This window comes from Pseudonaja textilis, chromosome 3, assembly GCF_049901715.1.
Source record: "Pseudonaja textilis isolate UNSWEBS1 chromosome 3, rPseTex1.2, whole genome shotgun sequence".
Lineage (NCBI taxonomy): Eukaryota > Metazoa > Chordata > Lepidosauria > Squamata > Elapidae > Pseudonaja > Pseudonaja textilis.
The window spans coordinates 119,304,088-119,329,157 of NC_141992.1; the positions used below are offsets into that span (position 1 = coordinate 119,304,088).

At 37.4% G+C, this 25,070-nt stretch overlaps 1 protein-coding gene across 1 annotated transcript in view; it reads left to right on the forward strand.

Moving 5' to 3' along the window:
- The window catches only part of ANKH (ANKH inorganic pyrophosphate transport regulator), a 115,006-nt gene that overhangs the window by 69,066 nt on the left and 20,870 nt on the right, over nt 1–25,070 (forward strand). Inside the window, exons 2-6 of the mRNA XM_026701048.2 lie at nt 12,024–12,240; nt 16,895–17,013; nt 17,798–17,881; nt 20,719–20,889; nt 22,050–22,184. Coding sequence (XP_026556833.1) covers nt 12,024–12,240; nt 16,895–17,013; nt 17,798–17,881; nt 20,719–20,889; nt 22,050–22,184 — 726 coding nt within the window. The remainder of the gene's footprint in view (nt 1–12,023; nt 12,241–16,894; nt 17,014–17,797; nt 17,882–20,718; nt 20,890–22,049; nt 22,185–25,070) is intronic.

Sequence of the window (25,070 nt, forward strand, 5' to 3'; positions counted from 1 at the left end):
TCTAGGGTTGTTGTTTTTTTAAAAAACATGATATATTATAAAAATTCTGGTGGTGTACATTGTCCTTTCATAAGAAAGGACATTGTATTATAATGGTTTTAACTGTGACATGGATGCTCATGATCATGAAGCACAAAATTTAAAATAGCCATAGTTCAAGCAACTGTTTTCTCTATAGTTCCAAAGAGAGCAACGACAATGTGTGAAGTAATAATAAGGAGTGAAATGAAACCATTACCTCTTATTTCTTCACAATAGTACAGATTTCACCAACTGATGTTGTGACTGAATCTTCCAGAATTCCTAGCCAATATGGCCAAACATACCACATTTAGAAAGTGTGGAGCAAAGGGCAAGTGTGAAAACATCAACGTGATTTGTGAATAAACATTGTTCAGAGCTAAAATTGGCTATAGCTCTATATGGATGTATATGATTGTTATTCAGCCTGAAGTGCATCATCTGGAATTCTCCTCCCTGAACATTACTGTTCCACCTATTTCTGAGAACCTCCTAAAGTGCATCTTGAGAACAATTGTCTCTTTTGATGTTGCTACTGGCAAGTAATTATTTATTTACGGAATGTATAGACACTTTATTCCACAGAGTGTACAACATCAGTAGTATACAAACAAATGCAGCAAATAATACCGAGGCCTATAAAGAGGCTGCTTTTTTTAAAGAGTCTCTACCTGTTCAAACAGGTCGAGCAGAATGATCATGTTGTAGATCTTTTCAACCAAAAAATGTCAGCTGGTGCGGACCAGAAGGCGAGCATTTTCCACAGTGGTTTCTGCTCTACGAAACATCCTCCCTTCAGAGATCACAATGGTCCCAACCCTGTTAGCCTTTCGCAAGGCCCTAAAACCTGGCTATGTTCTTGAGCATAGGAGGCTGAAAGTGTCAAGGGCCTCATTTCCTGGCTGCGTTGCTAACTGGCCAAGTATCTTGTATATTTAATTTGGATGTTTTTAGAGTTCTTATTGGTTTCACTATTTTTGCTGTTTTAAAATGTTTTCAATATTTTTAACTGTAACACGTTTTTTGAATTGTAAGGTCCTAGCATGATGGACAGCAATGGAAATCGGTTAAATAAATAAATACCAGTAACAGAAGTTGTTTTAAATATTGAGTTTCCTTTTAACCATGGTGAGTTACAGCTGGTGAAATCTTAGCTAAGATATAGGAACCCTGAGTTTGCTGATTTACAGAATGTTGAATAATTTGGTGTGTATACTGGAATAACATCTTGAAGATAAAAATTCAGGAAGGTATCACCCCTATCCTTGGAAACTCAGTACTCTTCAATACTTTTTCTTTCGGTTTTAAACTAGTTCACTAATAACCATTCCGTGTTCAGTGAGATGTGCTTTCTTGAAGGTTCTTGAATATCTTGGCTTTTCCAGGAAAAAGAAATGTCTTGTTTACGTTCGTTCTGTCATGAATCAGAGAATACTACTGAGGACATCAAATACCACTGTAGCAAGTCTGTCTTAGAGCGACAGGAAACAAAATCTTGAATTGTTTCACTTGGTTCAGTTCCTGCATCTGCAATTAAGAGTTAGGGTTGCATAGGAGACTGTGGGAAGTAGCTCTTCTGGCAACCTGGGAAAGCCACAACTGATCAGGCTACACTGCTGCACAAACCAAGATTTTATATTAAATGGATAAATATTCTTATATATTTATATTGATTTGTACATGCACAGTACTTGGAAGAAAGTTGTATTACAGTTCCTCAACCCCTAATGGACTTTTGACATTTTGTAAAGTTTTCCATCATGAGGGATTAAGATTCTTCTGTTTGAGATTTCTCAGCAGATACCTAGGATATCTATCTCAGCAGCAGCCTTTCTCAAATAAACAGTCAGTGGTGCTTCTTCATTAAACTACTTGAGTTGAAAAGACTTACTCATTGCATTGGGATCATATGTTATTTTTGGCAGTGAGGACAAAGATGTTTGCCACCTTGATTCTTCCTGGCAGCAAACTCTCCCTGACTGGCTGGTTGCCTGTCTGGTACACTTCCCAGACAATGGCCTGTGTCATCAAATGATTTTTCAATACCTAATCTGGGATCCGCCATTTATGTTAAATCTATTTTTATTTTTAAAACAAATGTTTATATAATAAATGCATTCAGTAAAATTTATACATTTGATATAATTTGTGCTAAATATAATTGGAAATATTTGTTATATAAAGGTAATCCTTGACCTACAACAATTCATTTAGTGACAGTTCAAAGTTACAAATTGCCCTGAAAAAAGTGACATGACCGTTTTTCACACAACCATTTCAGCATCCCCATGGTCAAAATTCAGATGCTTGACAACTGACTCATATTTATGATGGTTACAGAGTCACAGGGTCATATCATCACCTTTTACTGATCAAGTCAACGGGGAAACCAGATCCACTTAACAACTGTGTTACTTAATAATAACTGTAGTGATTCACTTAACAACTGTGTCAGGAAAGGTCATAAAATGGGGCAACATTCATTTAACAAATGTTTCACTTAGCAACAGAAACTTTGGGCTCTATTGAGGTTGTGTGGTAATATATCCATCATATTCTGCAAGTTCTTGTACAGCTTTGTAAGATCTGGGGGTATCACAAACGCTCCTCATGAGGGCAGTAGTGTCTTTATGATGAGAGTTTGATCCTGTTATCTGCAAAGCTCAGAGGACAGGAATGTGTGTGGGAGTTCACAGTACCTATCCGAGCCATGGGACCTTTGGTGCCCTGCTTTCTCACGGGAAATTTATCACCTTCGCCAAGGCCTAGCTAGATAATGTTGCTGAGCTAATGTTGAAGTCATTGTTTTGATTTTGTATTTGTATTTTCTTAATAAATACTGCTACTCGAGGGCTCTCGGGGCTGGCAGTTGCTCAGACGTCTTCTCTGCGTCTCCGTCATTTTTCAATTGCCAGTCCACCACAAGTGGTGACCCCGACGTGATAGTTTGGAAGGCTATACGTTTTGGCGTGTTAGCTTGAAAGCTATCGTTTCCGCATCCTATACTCATCGTCGCGGACGTCGACTGGGCCCTCATCTTCTTCGCTGGACGGAGACAGATTCTTTTCGTGAGTATGGGGGAAGGTCTCTCGAAAGCTCAGACAAAGCACCTTAGAGAAATGAGAGAGATCGCTGGGAATAGTTTTAAGTTTGGAGTTCATAGTAGAGGACATGAAGTAGGAAAGAAAGAAATTGAGGATTTATTACAGTATGTTTGGAAACATATTCCGTGTTATCCAGAGGGAGGTAGTATTAAAGTAGAGCGCTGGAGAAAGATAGGGAAATTTTTGCACGAGGAGCCTCGTGCCCCTTCTTCAATTTTGTTAACCTGGAGGGTGGTTATGGATGCATTAGCTACGCATGAACAACCGCTCCTATCACCCCCGAAGAAGGTTTGCCGCCTTACAATGCGGTGCGATATATTGCCACCGACAGCACCTCCAGATAAATCCAGAGGGCTGTCAGGCACTGAAAATACTTTGTCAGAAGAGAAGAGTTTGCCTTTAAGAGTTCAAGTAGATGCAGTTACTGCAGCTATTCAAGAAGCAACAAATAGAGGGAATTATCAGGAGATGATTTGGTAGATTTTGGAGTGGAGATTCAACTTAATCCAGTAGAAATTGGTGTAGATGCTGCTTTAAATCCACAGAGAATATGGAAGCCTCTGCCTCTTAAGATTTTAAAGGAAGTTAAGCAAGCAGCAAAAGAGTATGGTGTTAGATCGCCATACACTCAGGCATTGTTAGAAGCAGTTGGCTATGGAAATAAGATGATTCCAGCTGACTGGAGAGCTCTATTTAATATGATTCTAACTCCAGCTCAATATTTGGTGTTAGATCAGAAATGGAGACAGCTGGCAGTTCAAAGGGGAACAGCAAATGTTACTCCAGATCAGCTTTATGGATCTGGTAATTTTACAACAGTGGAATTACAGCGAGATGGAATGCCTGAGGAGGGGTTCATTCTTCTCCCACAGTTAATTTTTCAAGCCGTACGGACTCTTCCTGACGGCGAAGGTGGTGAGAAGACCTTTACTAACATCAAACAAGGAAACAATGAACCCTATGAAAATTTCATTAGCAGATTGAAAGTGGCTATTGAAAGGCAAATTGACAATCAATTTGCCCGGAATGAATTGCTTTTGAAGTTAGCAGTAGAACAGGCAAATGCAGATTGTAAAAGATCCTGAATCCACTTATTACGTGTGGAAAGCGAGAGATCGCTGATTTGATAAACGCATGTAGAAAGGTGGGGAGTCAGACTTTTAACATGGAGACTTTAGTTCTGGCTCTCCGGGCAGGAAATGCTAAAAAGAAACTTTTTTTAATTGTGGGAAGCCTGGACATTTTAAAGCGCAATGTCGGGCTCCTGGGGGGTCAAAGTCAGCAAAATGAGAGATCAATGGGACAGGGTGTGACCTAAATCAGTAATCAGTATATCAGATGCTCCTACAGTTTTTACTGATGGAGAAATTTTTTTTTTGTGCTTGTGTTTGGAAAGATGAATCTGGAATTTGGCATACAAAAGTGACATCAGAGCAAAGTCTGCCCAGCAGGCAGAACTTGCTGCTGTAGTTTTGGCTTTTCAAAATTTTCAAAATCAGGATTTTAATCTAATAGTGGATTCTTTGTATGTATATAATTTGTTACCCTTTGTAGCAGGTTCTTATTTGTCTCCTGGAATATCACCTAATATTCTACGTTTGCTTTTGTTGTTGCAAGAATGTTTGGAGCAGCGTATGAATGTGTGTTTTATTGCTCATATCCGTAGTCATAGTAATTTACCTGGAATTTTATCACAAGGCAATGCCAAAGCTGACAGTGCTGTAACTTCAGTTCTCACTGTCCAGCCATGGGACAGCCATAGTTATTTTCATCAAAATGCTAAAGCGTTGGCACATCAATTCAAGCTTACTGCTGCAGAAGCTGCTGCCATAATTCAACAATGTCCAACTTGTTCAAAGCAAGGCACGGCTATTCCTATGGGAGTCAACCCCAGGGGGTTGAAACCTTCAATGATTTGGCAAATGGATGTTACTCAGTATCCATCATTTGCACCTTGGAAGTATATACATGTGACTGTGGATACTTATTCAGGATTTCTAATGGCTACTCCTCAAAGAGGTGAAGCGGTTAAACATGTCATCAATCATTGCATTAAGACATTTTCAGTCGCTGGTACGCCTCAAACTTTAAAAACAGACAATGGTGCGGCTTATCGGAGCACAGTCTTTGATCAGTTTTGCAAACAGTGGTCCGTGGAACATAAATTTGGAATTCCATACAATTCCACAGGACAAGCTATTGTGGAGCGTTATAATGGCACGCTCAAGAACATGTTAGCTAAATTAAATAAAAAGGAGGGAAGCTCCTGGGGCTTCCGGCAATTCAAGATCATTTAAATCTTGCTTTGTATACTTTAAATTTTTAAATTTGTCTGGTAACCCCCTGCGAGCGCGGCCAGCAGGCATTTTTCTTCCCCTTCTACAGATGCAGTGAGGCCTCGAGTGTTGGTGCGATTCCTTCCGGATCCGGCATGGGTTCCCGCTGAGCTGATTACGTGGGGACGTGGTTATGCAGCAGTAGAACATCTTGGTCAAATTCGTTGGGTTCCTGGTCGATGTATCCGGCCTGATCATTCACAGCGCCTCGCAGGTGCCAGTGAGGGATGTTCCTGATTCTCAGGATGGCGTTCCTGTGGTTCCTGATTCCGTTCCTGAGGTTCCTGATTCTCAGGATGGTGTTTCCGTGGTTCCTGATTCTCTTGATGCCGGCAGTCCAGGCGTGGCGCTGTGAAAGCTGGGAAAAGATGACTGCTTATCTGAGGTTATCAACTTGTATGCAGCAGGTTCCTTTGGGGAATCGGACTAAATTAATCTGCAAACAGCGGCATCTTTTGATTTTTCCAGCATATTGGTCCTGGCATAAGGGTCAAGACATTCTTTACTCGGGACCTGATAAGGATATTATATCTTCAGCCTGTGCTACAACTCTGATCTTTTAATGTTTCTGTTTCAGACTATGGACAATATTGGTGTCAATTGGAGTTGCCTAAGTTACTTTACACAACTTCTTTTTCCATTCGTCTTATGCCTCCACGGACTCTAATACGGAGGCGGAGAGCTGCCATTATCTCAGAAACTAGAGACCTTGGTGATAATTTATGGAAGGAAAATTCCTACATCAAGGACGTTCGGATTGCAGCAAAGAGTTTAAATGTAACTAATTGTTAGCTTTGTATGCATGTACTCACCTTTTGGAATAGCTATGAACTATAGAGATATTCATATTTTAAATAATTTTACTGTTGCTATGTTTTATGATACTGTTGAGAATATTAAGATGTTAAATGAAGAAGTGTCTGAAATTCGCCAAGTTACTTTATGCTTTAGATATAATGTTAGGAGTTTGTGCTTTAATTCATTTACATTGTTGTGTTTTTTATACATAATTATGAGCCTAACATTACAAGAACTGTTCATGATATGGAAGACCGCATAGCTGAACACGAAGCAGGGAAAGATGGCTTCAATAAGTCACTTTGGGCTTTGCTATGGGATTGGCTTCCTGACAGCTCATGGTTACGTTTATTGCTTCAATTAGTTGTAATAATTGTTATTACACTTATTATGTTATGTTGCTGTATTCAATGTATTCCTAATCTATTTCAAATGTGTGCCTAAGCCTTAAGTGTACGAAACCAAGTTTGCGAGGAACTGTGTATTTTGCCACTGAAACACCCCCTATCTTTGAATAAATAAAAAGGAGGGAATGTGGTAATATATCCATCATATTCTGCAAGTTCTTGTACAGCTTTGTAAGAATCTGGGGGTATCACAAACGCTCCTCATGAGGGCAGTAGTGTCTTTATGATGAGAGTTTGATCCTGTTATCTGCAAAGCTCAGAGGACAGGAATGTGTGTGGGAGTTCACAGTACCTATCCGAGCCATGGGACCTTTGGTGCCCTGCTTTCTCACGGGAAATTTATCACCTTCGCCAAGGCCTAGCTAGATAATGTTGCTGAGCTAATGTTGAAGTCATTGTTTTGATTTTGTATTTGTATTTTCTTAATAAATACTGCTACTCGAGGGCTCTCGGGGCTGGCAGTTGCTCAGACGTCTTCTCTGCGTCTCCCGTCATTTTTTCAATTGCCAGTCCACCACAGGTTGTAAGTTGAAGATTACCTGTAAAAGTTACGAAATATATTTAAGAAATGACTTTTTGTTAGGGAAGGAACAACTGCTTTTGTGAAAGACTGGAAGCTCAATATGGATTTTTTTTTTGCTGAAGTTGGATAAAAATGAACTGATGATTTGTGGATGAAACAATTAAAATGAGCTGTACCTGGGAAGAAGGAACTATATAATGTGATTTTCAAGGCAGAAAACAGTATCAAATATGTCTACAAGTTCTGTAAAGAAGGTGGGAAGTTGCTTTTTAAAGATTTTTTCTTCTTCCCACTCCATTATTTGAACACTTTTTCTTTAACTTTCTTCCTTTCTTAATTTGTTCTTCATTTATTTGCATTGATTTTTTAACTTTATAAAACATTTCACACCGAGACATATACAAATTGCTTTTCTATTGGAAATGCCATCATGGGCCACGGTGGCATCACGGTGGCACAGTAGTTAGAGGGCGGTACTGCAGGCTACTTCTGCTTCCTGCCGGCTGCCTGCAATTTGGCAGTTCAAATCTCACCAAAGTTGACTCAGCCTTCCATCCTTCCGAGGTGGGTAAAATAAGGACCCAGATTATTGGGGGCAATATGTTTACTCTGTAAACTGCTCAGAGAGGGCTGTAAAGCACTGTAAAGCAGTATATAAGTCTTAAGTGCTATTGCTATTACCTCTATAATTGTTTTTCTGTTATTTTAGCAGCACTTGTTTCATCTTTCTAGACTGCTATTATGGTCTTTCTCAGGCCCACCTAGTATTTTCGACTTCTTACCTTAATATTCTTGCTATCAACAGATATGAACATTTCATATTGAGAGCTGCTTTTGGCTCAGCAAAATAAAGCATTGTGGCTTATAAGCAATATCCCTGTCTCTCTGAGGTTGCACAAAATTAAGTTTTGGATTCTCATCAACTACCCATCTTTCCATCATGTCTGATTGGCAGTAGCAAACCAAGTATTGCCTTTTGCAGCCTAACATTTATTAACTTTTGGGATGGCTCTCCTTTGAGGGCCATTATTATTGGTTTCCTGAACCTACGTTGTTAAGGTGGATGCTTATTGCCTTGAGATGCTATTTTTAAATTAAGGTTCAGCCCCACACATTTGGAAAGGTTTATTATAGCAATCTACTTCAACTTGTTTACAGATAGTGGTTAGATAATGATTTTATCTGATTGCTTTTAACAGCTGAGGAACAAGATGAGATTCTATATTGCTGATGGGTATATATTATGTACTGGAAGTCATAAAACCTTATTGTAGATGCCAACCCATTACAGTTTTAAATTAGTCTTAGGACTGGTAAGGATGACATCTATCTAATTAATTTCTAAGGAAATAGAAAACAAAACACATGCACTGATATCTCACTTTTCCCCAAAAGTACAATTGGAACTAATTATATTAAACTACATACATACATACTTACATACATACATCTATAAATTAGTAAAAGTCAGTTTCCTTATTGCAAGAATACTTTATCCATGTGTAGCAAAGAGTAAGAATTACTAAGATTTCTTCAGGTATTGTTTTGGTTTTCATAACTCTTTGTTACTTTTGTTGCATACCCTGTGATTGAAGTAATATTATTGGTGGGATCTAAATTATCTTGCAATATCTGTACTTGAGTAAAATGTCTATTAATCATAAGAGTTGTTTTCTTGCTTTCATGAAGTTTGTTTTTTTCGTAAGACTCCAAAATTTGTTCGAAAAGGAGTAATTTTTTCCCAAAGAGAGACCTGTGTTGGGCACATAAATAAACGTTTAGACAGAGATCTGAACAGCTATGGAGTGACATGAATCATTCAAGTTTAATCTGGATAAGGTTGAGGAATTAACCCAGCTTTCCAATGTTTGGGGAAAAACTTATTTTCTAGAGACTATGCTAGTGAACATTTGACATTTTTGATTTATTAGCTCTTTCTCTTTGGCTTTAAAAAAGGAGATGCTGAACCGGTCAGTCAAAACATTTGGTTTTGTCTGGAGGCAGTTAATTAAACTCAGCAACCAACATTCGGGTTAGGTTTATTTTAATATCCACCCACTGGAGAACCAACCTTTGCATTGCATCATTACAGTGTCAGACCTTCCATAATTTCTCCAGTGAACTATTCCTTAGTGGAAAAACTGAGCTGAGACATTATCTCATGCTGAACGGTTAGCAAAAACCTACAAGAAGTGCACAGCCACACAAGGTCAGGGTGCCATATAGCTCTACAATGTGATTCCTGGCCAATTTTATAATTGTTATAAATCAAACACAAACATTTCTATTTTTTATTTATCCTTCCAGGTACTAAAATTATATCCTGCTCAGTTTCTGATGTTTCTATGTACAAATGTCCTCTCGATTGACATGCTTTATATTTTAGCATTTAATAATTGTTCTCTGTGAACGTAGAGGTTCTATTTAGCTGCTGTGGTTAATTTACATTCTGAAATTATAGTTGGTATGAATTTGTGTATTTGTTTAAACTTATGTGCTATCACCAAATTTCGTAGCAGTGAGTTTCAGAAGTTTTAATTTTGTGCTGAGTTGAAAAAGTGCTTATTCTACATGACTCAAATCTTCTGAAGCAAATTGAATTATACAAATTTGTGTGGCTTAATGTACCTTAAGTTGGGGAGGAGAATTATATACTTCATAATTTACTCTCACCTTCCCCTTTAAGTACTTTTCATCCCTAAATGCCCAGGAAAACATCAAGTAATAATCTTCCATTCACTTGGAAATACATTTTTGCTAAAGGTTTGCTCTTTCAAACTAATGTTTTGAAGCTCAGGGCAGCGAGAGGTGAAAGGAGAACTTTCTACATGAAGGCTTCTGCGGTCATTGTAGAGTCACAGCCAAATTAACACTTGCTATTTTCTTCCATTGCATCATGGGTTCCCCACCTCTTTACCATGCTATAGTATGACTCTTTTCTTGCAGCTGTTGGCAAAATACTATGTAAAGAGTCAGTCATTTTCTCTGGGTGCTTTGATGCTCTAAATCCTATTCTTAAATCATTCTTTTATCTGGGCAATCAGAGAGCAAGAGTATTATGTCAGATGAATAGTGTCAGGCTGCCAGCTTGCTAGTAATAAATTCACTTTCTTTCTATGCACTTTGACACTGAATCATATTTATGGAAGGATAGAAAAGACTGTACTACTCAAATGTAGGTACAGTATATATGGATGTATAAAGGAACATCAAGAGAATTTTAGAACACGGAACAGGAAAATGGTGTTTAAATCTTTTTATCTTAAAAGTCAGACAACCAGAAATTCAGCACACAAATAGAAAATAGAAGGGAGATAAATGCTCTTCTGTAAATGCAGTGATTTTGTTTAAAAGCAAGCAAGCCAGGAAAAAAATGGTTATATGTGGGTAGAAACAAACAGTGCACTTGTGAATAAAAGGATACTGAATGTTTTATATTTTATTAACATCATGTAGTGCATGTAATGGAATAAAGCAATATTAATGTATTTTCACTATTGAAACTCGGAACTAGTACACAAAATAACTTTGCTTAATATACAGTATATGCTTAATATATAAAGTTTAGTTGGTGTACATTCATTTTTCGTGAACATTTTAGAGTGGGAAACATTTAACCTAGTTCTATGAATAGGTTAGTTTTCCTCACTTTGTATGTTGAGATATACTTCCTTTTGGAGGGAAGGGGGAAATCAAATTAACTGACCACTTTCTTGAGATAGGCTATATTAACATTTTCTGAAAGTGTGATTATGCTGTATCTCTTCTCTTCATTGATTCAGGGAGGTATTTAGTTTACCTGAAGTGCATTTCCAAATATTACCTTGTTTTGCATGGTTAAAGAATGGGGCAAAACTGACTTGACAAATAGATGGCTGATGCATTTTACGACCTGTCTTGCCATGTTAAGTGAATCATTACAGTTTTTAAGTTAGTAACATGCTTATTAAGTGAATCTGGATTCACCATTGATTTTACTTGCCAGAAGGTCGTAAAAGGTGATCACATGATCCCAGGACACTGTAATCATCATAAATATGAACCAGTTCCAAACATCTGAATTTATCACATGACCAAGGAGATGCTGCAATGGTTATAAATATGAAAAACGATCATGTCGCTTTTTCAGTGTTGTATCTTTGAACGGTAACTAAATAAACTGTTGTAAGTAAAAGACTATCTGTATTTACATCAAGGTCATATCTCTTATTGTCTACATATATAACTGTTTAATTTCAGAAGTTAAAAGTGCAAACCAAGCATAGCATTAGGTATAGAGTACAATATACAAGGATACTTCTTGGTTCATAGTTCATAAAGCATATGTTCATATGTATCAATTGTTTTATTATTTCCTCTTTAATGCATGGTTTATACTTTTAATTGACAGTTTTATCAGGCCTTGGGTGTTATCATGTAATGTATTTGACCTACCTGCCAAAGTAAAGCTTCTAATATCTTTGAAATTTGAAGAACTTTGAAATTTCATTTTTCCATGTGATATTTTGCCATATTCACGTGACTGAATTTTATGGTTGTATCTTTTTGGAGCAACAGGTGCTATGCTACCTATGAACTCCATATTGCTGACTTCTGTGGTAAGAAAAAAGGAGAATTACAAATTGAAGATAGTGATATTTGGGCTCATTTTTTAAATTTCATGAATAAAGAAATAGAAATGCACAAAAATATTATGTGACAAGTCCCTTTTCTGAGTGACATAAAATAATGTATGGGTCGTTTTTACTTTATTTCATTAAAATTAGTAATCATGTTTAGTAACATTTTGCACATGTTAATGTGTCTTCCTTTCTATTTTCTTGTGTCTGTTTAGGCCTTGAATAGGGGTATTGCAGCTGTTAAGGAAGATGCAGTGGAAATGCTAGCCAGCTATGGCTTGGCATACTCCCTCATGAAGTTTTTCACAGGACCGATGAGTGATTTCAAAAATGTGGGTCTCGTTTTTGTCAACAGTAAGAGAGACAGAACCAAAGCAGTTTTGTGTATGGTTGTAGCTGGGGCTGTGGCTGCAGTGTTTCATACCTTGATAGGTAAGTTTGCTTCATAGTTTTTATTGTAATAGCACCTCTGCTCAAATGATTGGCTGACACATAACTTCTTTTTGTTCATCCAGTTTCCTTAGGCATTTGTCCATTATAATTTTGCCAGAACTAGAACTTCACTCCCTTACTCTCCAAATTTTGATCAAAGCCAGGTCTCTTAACAGAAGGCCTCCTCACGTTGTCACAAAAAACAAAATATATCTTATTTGGGTTCCAAGTTTGTTCCTATCCCTTATTTTGGACCAATTATTTAAACAAGATTGAAGTAGAAGAAGAAAAACTTAGTGATATTTTGGCATAGATTAAGCACTAACTAAAATTCTTGCAACAATGGGTTTTTCTATCTCCACAGTCTACTGTAATCTTCATTTTGTAATAATAGTTTATGTATGGGTAGAGGGAAGTCAGAAGAGATTCAGATGGAATGCATAAAAACTGGCATTGAACAATTGAAATGAAGGGGCTCCAGTATCCAACATTGAATACTGCTAGGTATCACAGAGGAAAGAATGAAGTGCTGTTCTCTTTGCACACATTGTGCAATAGCATTTATTCATTTGAAACCATTTAGAGTCCCTATTAAGGTAAGGCAAAACCTCAAGATCACTTACAGGTTTAAGAAATTAAAAACAAAATTAACTAAAGCATCAACAATTGAACATAAAAGATAAAATCAAGCATCTGTCCTGTATGAGTGATAACATTTTTAACCATGTCATGTATCTCCTCAGATTATAGTAGTGTGACAAGATTAACTGATGAAGTATTGAGGTGGTGTGCCACGTTTGATGTGGTAGCTTTCATCATGCTAGTATGAGATCATTGTTTTTCAAAACTGTAAATGCCAACAGTTGGTTAGAGGATGTAATCGGAATCATGTGAGGATATTTGTCAGTATAAATTCAGTCCCTTGATAAGATCTTTGAAAGCAACTAATATTTTGAATATTGAAAGTGGGGAAAATTGGTCCACTGGAATCAATGTAATTTTCTGACTTAGCCCTAAATCTCTTTTGGTTTCATAAGTATGTTTCTTAGAAGAATAACAAAATGCTTTTAAGAACAGTAATAGCTTAGAGCAGGAGTCCCCAATCCCCAGAACTGGTCTGTGGCCTGCTAGGAACCAGACTGCACAGCTGGAGGTGTGGTACCAAGTGAGCAAAGCCTAAAGTATCCCCCACCCGCCCTTTTGTGGAAAATTGTCTTCCACAAAACCAGTCCCTGGTGCCAAAAATGTTGGGTACTGCTGGCTTTAGAGGATAACAGCTTTTTGAAAAACTGCAGTTATACAGCTTATCCAACTAAATCAGCAGCCCCTAACCTTTCTGGCTCCACAGATCAGCAGCTGTGGGGTTTTGTTTTTTTTCACATGTACAGTCTAGATACCAAGCAGCTGCAAAGCTTCATACCCCTTGTGTGGCCTAGTTCCCAATAAGTCAGGAATTGGATCCCACTCACTAAATCTTATGTATATATTTCAATCCTGTTTCGATACTATAAAATATTTTCCTCAGCTCCCAAAAGAACAATTAGGGAGCTAAGATATGACAATACCATCTTTCAGCAACTCTGGTAGACAAGATGGATGAGAAGAGACAGGGAGAAGACTGAATGAGCTGAGTAAAAATAAGTGTAGGCACATCAGCTGACTAGCATCCTGAATCAGGAGTGAAGAATGAACAGTTATGGAAAGTTACAGTGGTGACTCACTCTGAGACAGAATTGATGACAAAACAAGACACAGGGGTACTAAAGAAGATTCCAAGCAATAAAAGTACAGTATCCAGTATCTTATCATGAGTAAATAAATCGCCTAGGAACCAAAATAGTTTATTTTGATTTATCTGGTAGCAGATAAAGCAATTGGCTTAAATAAGATGCTTGTGGATCATTGGTACACTGTTTCTAAATAATTACCTGTGATAATATTTTATTTGTTTTTAATCAAGAGCCTTTATAGTATAATGGGTCACCAACTGGAGGGCTGCGGCCCACTGGTGGGCCATGGAAATTTTTTGGTGGGCCGCAGAAGAAATGGCCCCCCAAAGCAATTAATCTGAGCCATGCAGTTCTTGCACCTCCTGGCTCTCCGAGGGACCCCAGAGTCAGGCCCCTGAGATGCACATGCCAACCAGCTCCTACACCCGGCACCGGTAGCAACAGCAGTCCCCTTCCCCAGCACCCACTGTCAGCTCTTCCCCATCAAAGCCTCAGAAATGCAGGCAAAGCTGCCGCAGCGGTAGCATCCTGAGTTGCCTTAGCATGCTTGGTTAGTTAAGAATTGCCCTACCCAGAGAAGGAAGTGGTGCTGGAGGAGGAGGAGGCAGTAGTGTAGTGGAGAAGCAAGCAACTCAGGGCGCTACCACTGTGGCAGCTTTGCCTGCATTTCTGAAGCTTCAATGCTGGGAGAGGCAGCAAGGACTGGAAAAGTGGGGAGCTGTGCACGGCTTCGTCTCCCTTTCCTTTCCTGCCTACATGTGGGCGGGGGGGGGGAGGAAAGAGAGCTGGGAGCAATTCAAAGCTAGAAAATTAATGGGGAGAGCTGGCAGCGGTTGCTGGGGGAGGGGACTGTTGTTGCTGCCACTACCATGTGTGGGAGCGTGCATCTCAGGGACCTGAGCCGGGAGGCACGGAAACTGCAAGTGGGAGCGTTCGATGATTTCGAAGAACTCCTGTAACATGGTAGATTGGCGTTTTGTAGGTCTCAGTGAAAGAGTGAGCTTTGTTTCATCTCCTTTCCTCCCCTGGTAATGCGAGAGATGCTTTCTCTCTCCTCCCCCACCCCCAAATAACGACTGGCTGTGGCTGGGTTTGTCAGTGAAGTGCTAAAGCGAGCGAAGTGCGCCCAGGGACACCTTTCCTTGCCTGTCTCCAGGTGACTCTGGAAGAGCTCCCCCCCAGCTTTTCCTCGGCTGCAGATCTGAGCCTCTCAATCCTCCACCCAGGATCTGAAGGGAACTCCCACTTTCTCCCCCTCCCCTCCCCTATTACTCACCAACAGCGGCAGTCCTTCTGCAGGTAGATGCCTGCTGAGAAGCCCCTGGAGTGGCAACCAAGGGGCGCTGCCCCCCAAGAGAGCAAAGCCCCCTTTCTGCCTCTGCTTCTCCCAGCGGCAGTTGCCCCGAGGCTCCTCAGCTCAGACACACACACACACACACATCCCACCTGCTCTTCTGTCTCTTTGGAAGGTGCCAGGTGCGGGGGAGGCTTCCAGCCTGGAACATTTTATTTTTTTATCATTAAGCATTTACATTTTTGTTATAATTAAATAAGTAAGTGTGTGTGTGTGTCGATATATATATATATAAATATATAAATATATAAATATATAAATATATATATGGTATTCAGCTTTGTTCGGGTATTTTCCCACATCATTATAGTTGTGCTTTTAAAGTTGTAGCAATGTTTTGGCGAATCTCATCTGCCATCATCAGGCTTCTGTATTATGTTCATATATATATATTATATTTAACATAAAAAAATATATTAAGTATATTAGCTTTTAAAAAAAATTGTATTAGTGGTCCTTGGGATTTAAAAGTATGAGTTTGGTGGTCCCTGAGATCCAAAAACTTGGCGACCCCTGGTATAATGCACAACTGTACCAAAGAAAGGAGCATAAAACTCTTTAACTCTCATTTTCCTTCAATCTTTTGCAATTACTCGAAGAAAAACTTTTTCTCCCTTATGTTTTTTGGGGGAGGGGTGGTCTATAGTAATTGACTTTACCAACCTACTAAGCAGGGGTGGGATTCTACCAGTTCGGACTGGTTCTATAGATCCAGTTGTTATGATTCTGTGTAGTTCGGAGAACCAGCAAATCGTGCCCCTGGCTGGCCCCGCCCCTCTCCGCCCACCCCTCCCCTCCCTGCCCTCAGTCCTTATCACACATGTGCAACATTGTGTGCATACCCAACATCGCTGACTGCGTTTTTCCCTGCCCAGTCACTCCTTAAGGTATTTCTTTTTTTCCCCTCCTGACGATCAGCTGTTCCTATGATCAGCTGTGCCAGGATTCCCCTAGCTGTCTTACTGCTTGCCCAGGAGGCTTCCCTGAGGCCCAGGAAGACAAAAAATGGATCGTGGGGGAGATACTGCTTTGCCCCTTCCAGGCTCCATTTTTTTTTTCTTCCTGGGCCCCAGGGAAGCTTCCTGCAAGCAAAAATGTCCCCCCTGGAGGCTTCCCTGAGGACCAGAAGGCCCCAAAATGGAGCATGGGGGGGGGTGCTACCCCTCTAGGGTCCATTTTTTTTCCTTCCTGAGCTCCAGGGCAGCCTTCTGGGACCAAAAACACCCCCCCAGGAGGCTTCCCCGAGGCCCAGAAGGCTCAAAAAATGGGGGTGGGGTGCTGCAAAAAAAGAAGCCATGCCCATCTAGTCACATGGCCATGCCCACCTAGCCACGCCCACCTAACCACACCCACAGAACTTTTTAACTGGTTGTTAAAAAGTTTGAATCCCAACCTGCTGCTAAGCAACGAGATTATGTCCATTAAAACTATCAGTGTCCCCAGTGGGAAAGTACTCCTGTTGTTGTTTTTAATTTTAAAATACCAAACTGTAGAATATAATTGCTATTGCGATTTATTATTGTTACTCAGTAGTATTCTCATTACTACTATTATTGTTATTATTCTACAGCATACAGTGATCTGGGATACTACATCATTAACAAGTTGCATCATGTGGACGATTCTGTGGGAAGTAAAACACGCAAGGCCTTCCTTTATCTTGCAGCTTTTCCTTTCATGGATGCCATGGTGAGTCTCCAAAAGAAATTGCTGTTCTTGCTCTTGGAGGTCTTTTAAAATAGATGATGGACACTTTTAATGGACATTCTGCTTTAACAGACGCTGTTTACATTAAACAGCCCAGACAGTTGAGGGTTTAATTGTAATTTTCAGAACTATCTACATTTACTCTGGTTACATTCTTTGTAATTCAACAAATGTTCCACTTTCCCAGTCAGTTTAAAGAGTTAGCTTATATCCCAAACAGTAATCTAGCAATTATACATAACTTGATACTAATGCTTAAAATGTGCCTGTATCCATAGTTCATTTTGTAATCAACTTATTTGTATGCTTGTGAAATTGTCACATTCTTTCCCACATAATGATGATGTGTAACTTTAGTAATTCCTGACTAGTGATCATGCTAGGGAGGATGGAAATTGTAATCAAGCACCTGGAGTTCAAGGCTAAACAACGTTTAATATTATATAAGATCAATGGAAATGAAAGTATGATTATGTACAAGTGCTATAATCTGGAAACATGTTGCTCATGTGAAAAGATGAATAAAATTTAAAAAATAAAAAAAATGGATAAAAAAGGGCTAAACAACGTTAATCTGCTAGAAAGCATTTTCCCATCTTAATGCACAATAGAATGAGATTCACACCTTTGTGAGCAGAGAAAGAAATGATGGCTTTTAATGTTTATTCCAGAACCATTTCACCAAATGTTGTGGTTGTGCAATCTGTATTCATTTTACTGGTATTCCAGAACTAAGAGTCATGCCATTTTTCTTCCTTTTTGTCAGGCTTGGACACATGCAGGCATTCTTCTGAAACACAAATACAGCTTTCTGGTTGGATGTGCTTCCATTTCAGATGTCATTGCTCAGGTAAGAATTTGTTCAACTTACAATTGGCTCCTCCCAACTAGTTGGGAATTGTCCAGTTAGATGAATGCCATTTCCATGCTTGTAAAAGTCTTTGTTAATTTATATGTTTGAACATGCATGAATTGATGCTGAAGATTCTGGGCTGCCAGTTCCTGGACACTGGCAATAAGAAACTAATATTGAAATAAAATCACTTCTGACCCTTAAGGGTGGTCTGTGTCTTCCTCAGTCTCAGGTCCTCTACCAGAGGCCTGGGAGTTTGCGGGTTCTGCATAGGAATTTAGCTGTTGCTTGCATTGCACTCATCTGGGCAGAGAGTTCAGATATCTTCCTGAGATTTATCAGAGCCACTCTCCCAGCTTAGGAGTCATAGACCTGAGTGCTTCTATCATGAATTTTGGCCTTTACTTCTCCAGTTCCTCCTTCGGGACTTGGTACTTCTCCAGTTTCTCATAATCCTTCTTCCTGATGTTGCTGTCACTGGGCACTGCTACATCTATCCAAAGACTACATACACACACACACACACACACATTCATACATACACACACACACAAATCATGTTATTGATCTCTACGTTTATCATCAGCATGTACTATTATACTATAATGTTATAATTACAGTTTTGTTACCTAGCTCTTTTTTGTTTGTGTCATAATAGCTATTAATGACTCATCTAACTGTTAGATGGTGCTAAAATGGATGCTGTTAAATATACTTTTCATTGTATTTAAACTAATACTATAATTGAGCCTTTTTTTTCCTGCTATTCTCTCAGACTAATCACACAATAATTTTTGGATCGGAAAGGCAACCCAGAGAGATTTTCTGTTAGTTTTCAATCACATCATTGTTTTGCAGAAAAAACCTTCAAGTTACCACATCCTGAATATCATTACCTCAAAATTTCTGTTTTAACAATTGATTTTTAGTGCACTTCATTTTTGTTTCTTTGGCCAACACTACAATTTAACAGGTTTTCTTAGCAGGTTAAGAAAGATCTTAACATGATCTTTCAGCTCAGTTAATGTTTTCAATGCATACTAAATATATAAAACTAAGTGGATAGGAATGTAACAGTATATTTACTTAAATATTCCATTAAATCGTAATCACTCTCATTAAAGACATTAATTCAGTAATTCACTAATTAGCCCACATGGATGTTTCTCTGGAGATATGCGAAATGTAACAAGATTCACATGCATTAGCTGTGCATTGTAATGTTTTCTCAATAGAATCATCCAAACTTACTTTATTGGTTATATTTATTTGAAGAGTTGCTTTTTGCAATTAAAATAACTATACTAAATATAAAGAGTATGCCATTAGATGGAAAGGAAAGGGATATTGATTATTCTAGTCCCATTCTTTAGCTTTTAAACACAGTTGCTAAAACTACTAATTAACTCTAGTTTTCATCCATGTTATAATTATTTGTATAATATGTTATATTTTAGTTCCCTGAAAATCCTGTGAAATAGGGAGAAAGTAATCAGAATTAATCTGACCCACACAGATAAGCAGACTACTACAAAATGAACCCAAAATTTGGATTTAAACTAACTCTTAGTGAAAAAAATATGTGCTGTGTTGCATAATGTGTTGCATGTATTCTGGTTTCATATAAAACCCAATATGCCTTTTAAATACCAGTACATTGTAGTCTTAATGAAATCATTAATTCATTTAATTAAACAGAACTCTCTCATTCAGCCATTCATCAGCAATATTGGGATAACCTATCTTACAAAAATGTTGCAAAGATTATTGAGTTAAACTTTCAATCAGATTGCATTGTTATTTAAAACTTTGCTCCTCTTGCCATTTATCTCACATTATGTGTTCTCAAGTTTCCTTAATGAGTATAATTTCATAAATCATGCATTGAAGTAGATGAGATTTATATCAATGCAGCTGTTTCCTTGCTATCCTTCTTGTCCCACCTCCAATTATTGGTTGATCTTATTTCACCAGTATCATATTTTTTCCATCATATTTTTTATATGAAAAATATTCCATATTTTTTCAGGAATTTTTTTTAAAAAAACCATCAATTATTTAAAATGTAGGTAATCCTCCACTTACGTCTACAGTTGAGGCCAGAATTTTCTTTGCTAAGCAAGGCAGTTGTTAAGTTAGTTGTGCCCCCAATTTAACCATCTTTTTTGCCATGGTTGTTAAACAATTCACTGCACTTAACAACTGCAGTTGTTAAGTGAATCACACAGCCATCAAGAGAACCCAGGTTCCCCCATTGACTTTGCTTGGTAGAAACCATTGGAAGGTCGCAAATGTCGATCACATAATCCTGGGACACTGTAATTGTCGTAAATACATGCCAGTATTTAATTCAAGCACTTGAATTTTGATCACATAATTGTGGGGATACTGCAACAGTTGTAAGCACAAGGGTCATTCTTTTTGCCATTTTTTTTCAATGCCATTACCTGTAATTTCAAATTCATTTCTCCAAGTGTGTCTATACTTACAGCTTCTTGATAAAAATGTCGGCCATATATTCTATAATTAAAATATTGATTCCTTTGAGTACAATTGAGAATCTGATTTTCAACTACATTCTATATAATAAAAAGCAATTTCTCAAATTAATGTGGAATGCAGGTAATAGAAATCAATCATTAAATTCTGTTCTTTGTTATTTCTTGTAAAGGTGAAAAACCAATATATACCATCTGAAATTTGGGAAGATATATTCCTGAACAATAATGAAGACATATCTCATGTTTGGAAAATGATGTCCCAAGAGACTCAGCCTTCTGACTGTCTTAGCTGTTTCTAACTAGTCTTCCTCTTCTCTTTTTTTTTCTGGCTAGGTGGTTTTTGTGGCTATTTTGCTACACAGTCACTTGGAATGCCGAGAGCCTCTCCTCATCCCAATCCTGTCTTTGTATATGGGAGCACTTGTCCGATGTACCACATTATGCCTGGGTTACTACAGAAACATTCATGATATTATTCCTGACCATAGCGGGCCAGAGATGGGAGTAAGTTTGGATACATTAATATATTACCTGTATAATTGCATCCAGTCCATCTATTTGTATTATAGGGTTATAGTTCAACATTACAGTACTTGATCTCTGTAATATTATATACATATATATATATAGTATAAATACAATTTATTTATATGTTGATTTATATATATGTGTGTCTGTGTATAAAATATATATTACAGAGATCGAGTATTGTAACATACACACACACACACACACACACACACACACATATACATATATCAGAGATCAAGTACTGTAATTTTGATTTTTTTTTTTAAAAAAATGAGGAAACTCTTTCTAGTGTTTCCTGTTATCTATAAAGAATGCTTTTAAAAAGATGTTCTTAAATTTAATTGATATTTTTCTATTTGATAGATTTGGAAAAGGTAATGAGAAAAATATTCCAGTGTAAAAAATATGTTATATAGTAATAGTAAAACTCAATTGTATTTTGGAAATTTGCCTGAGGGTTGTTGGGTTTTTTTTTAGTACAAGACTGCTACAGTTACATACTCATCACTAGGCAATAAAATATACTGGCTTCAAAGTAACTTACTCTTTTTTAGTTTCAGCAGCATATGTCAGGCTTGGTATATACAATGCTACTTGATCATTCTATATCACTGTTGCTTCTAAATATCTCTAAAACCAAAATATTTCTTGTGGTCCTGTTTCCGATATTTTTTCTCTTATTCTTACTTGTGTCAATACTAAGAAACGAGACAATCAGCAACAAACCAAGGAAATGAGCATAGAACTAACTAAAAGAAACGCAGAACAAATAGTGAGGTGATGAAAGTCATTAATCTTCCAAGATGCTTCTTTGCAGAAAAATGTATGAGAAGAACTGTTTTTTTAAAATATCACACTGCATAATTGTAGCTAAAGTACAATAATTTTAGCAAATTCTTAAATATGGTTTGAACGCCCTAGTACAGTAATACTCCTGTATTTCCATAGGCAATATTTTTAAGAATCTGTAGTTCCTTTTTTATTTATATGCTTAGGAGCTTTTTAATACTATTTCTCACCTCTTTCTTGAAACAGTCTAAGCATTTGTAAAATAATTTCTTTAGCTCCTCTAATGGCTGTGCTCTGACTTTGTGATGATTTAACAACACTGACTTTTCTCATTTTATCTGCAGGGAGATGCAACAATAAAAAAGATGCTAAGTTTCTGGTGGCCTTTGGCATTAATTTTGGCCACTCAAAGAATCAGTAGGCCCATTGTGAATCTCTTTGTATCCCGTGACCTTGGTGGCAGTTCGGCAGCCACAGAGGTATGAGTCCAATTTGCTTTAATTTTTCTAATATTTGTTCCTAATAGCAGATCTATATTTATTTAGAGAACTTAGATATGTTCTTGACAAAAGAACTATGTTTCCTCCCAGTTCTTTAAAAGTGAATCATATCAAGCTGTTAAAGATATATTAACTTTCCATTGGTAGCTTACCCATGCTACTGGTTCTGAGCTATATTGGATTTATTTTCTGCAGTTCCTAGCCAACATGGCTTGACTTGTTCTTCCCTGAAAGACTTCCCAATCAAAATTGTCATTAAGTCTTCTTTTTTATTTAACTAAGTTTGCCCTCTCTAGATTTTCTGGATGATTTTTTTTTTTAATAAAGTTTTATTTGGGTTTTCACACATACAAAATACAAGTAAAACATCTTTTTTAAAATAGCATGGTCCCGGGTTGAACTTCTTTATACAGACACAAAACTCAATTTCATGCTCCTTTTTGTGTTCTATTCCATATCTTATACTATTCTACATTTTCTATATAGTTTTTCCCCTGTTTTAATTTTCTCAATTTTATTTTGATTATCTTATCTCAATTCAAATCATTATATTTATACTTTTGTCTGTTCTGTTTCAATTTCATATTATCTTTTCTCATTAAACAAATTTTCTCCTGTAGTTACTAATTGGAGTATGACACCATTATATTTTTTAATTACATCCATTCAACTCTTATTTAAACTTCAGTATATACCTTAAGGTTATGACCTTCAATATAATACATAATACATAACTTCCAATCGAATTCTGCTTGGTACATTCTTATAATACACACTATATTCTTTAAAAAAAAAAGGATTATAAATATATGTAATTATAAACCCGCATTCCATTCCAGAATTGTTCTATCATTAATAATCATTAAAATCTGAACATCTTTAACATTTCTTTTCAATTAAATAGCATACTTCCTTAAAGACACGTATAATCTCCATAATTAATTTTTCCCTTTTTTCTCTTCACATATGTTTTATAAATAATTAAATATTCATTTTGTTACATTTATTTATTGACAAGCATTGCACTGAATTACAACAGCTATTTTATCAGACATTTTAATCATACATTGTTTCATATTTTCTAAAATTATTTCTATTTCTAATATAACAATACTATCTTATGTACCTTTGCAGAATCCCTTTTTCAGTTAGATTTTCATCCATTATCTCTAAATAGGCCCTGTTTCTCTATATTTTGTTTCTGTCCTTTATAACTTCTTTTCCTTTCTTTCTTCCCCCTCATCTTCTCCCTCCCCTTATTACCCTCTTGTCTGTCTAGTTCTAATTCTCTCTTCTGCATTTCCCTCTTCTGTTGCTTTCTGATTTTATACTTATTTTTCACTCTATTTTTTTGGGGGGGGGAGGGTTGTTTTTCCCAATCTTAAACTTTCCATTCTCTTTCCCCCCTTTCCTTTTCCCCCCCACTTAAGATTACTTGTTCATTAAAGATGGCTTCTTCTTTGTCACAATCTTCTTGTTCTGCAGGCATTTTTTGTTGTTTCTCATAGTTCCAAATCTCCATTTCTAAAAACTGAAATACGAAGCCAAAAGAACCTCTCCCTTCTTGTGCATCTTCTTTGTACTTTTTAAGTTCCATTTTCAGTTCTTCTAAAAGTGGAGCCATTTTAAACAGTTTTAAACAACCACCCGATTGATTTTAGTCATTCAAATACAATAACCAAAAATCCAGACATCATCAAGCAATCCAAATAGTCCCAAGCTGTTTCTTCTTATTTCTTTTTCCACTTTCTCTTCCTGGGGTTTTTGTTGCGATGTTTCAATTAAAATGTATCTTTTGGAAGTCTTGTTGAGATTTTGCTGTAAGTTCTTTTCTAATTCCAGGCAGTCTCCTCCCTTCCAGATCCTGCCCTTTTATTCTTTTTCTCTCCTTTCCTGTTTTCAAAAGCTTTTGATTATCGAGAAATCTTTATTATCCCTTTGACTTTTTATTTTCAGCCTTAAATGCCTATTAATGTCAAAGTCAATTTTCAGCCTTAAATGCCTATTAAGTCTCTTAGCTGTCAGTATAGGAAAAGGAGAAAAAAGAACCAAATCTTTCCCCCTTCCCCCTTTCTCTCTCCTCCGCAGCTTAAAAATCTTCTTAGGGAACAATGTAATTTTTTTTTAATAGTTTCAATTCCAGGGTACCTTATTTGTTGCTTTTGCTGTTTGACCCAGTCAACCAAAACTTTCTCTTCTTATCTTCCTCCTGCACATTATTTTCCGGTTGAGTTCTTCTTTGTGGTGGCCATTTCTGACCACCGCTACAACTGCCATCGGGAAAGGGAGTAATGGCCAGCGGGGGAGGAGAGATGCAGCTCTCCTCAACCCTGCAGGCAGTCTCCCCCTTCTTAACCACCTCTACGGGCTGGCTTAGCCCCAAAACCAGCCAGCTTGGGACGCTCCAGCGGCGAGCACGGATCGAAGCCTCAGAGAGACGAGGTCTCGGTCTGTCGCCGAAGAAGCTCAAACCAGAAGTCCAGATTTTCTGGATGATTTTGACTCAGGAAAATTTCATTTGGCTACTACTTCCTTTTCACTTAATGAAGGGGGATGCAATTTTTTAAATTGAAGGTTACATTTGATCTTTGCGGGTGAGCTATTTTTCCAAAAGCTTGCAACCGAAGAAATAGATGGAGATTTAAAAAAAACTACACTGGATTTATTATATGTACCTAAAAGAAAGTTTATGTATTTTTTTCCAAATAATTTCAGTGGAGTATCTTACCTTGACTTATGGCAATATAGGAGCTGCACTTTTTCTGTCTATTCTTCTTTTTTCAGAAGAGATATTAAATTAAGAATCTTCTTCCTTATGGGTGAATACAGTAATTTACATTTATTTACTGTAAATTAAATAAAGTA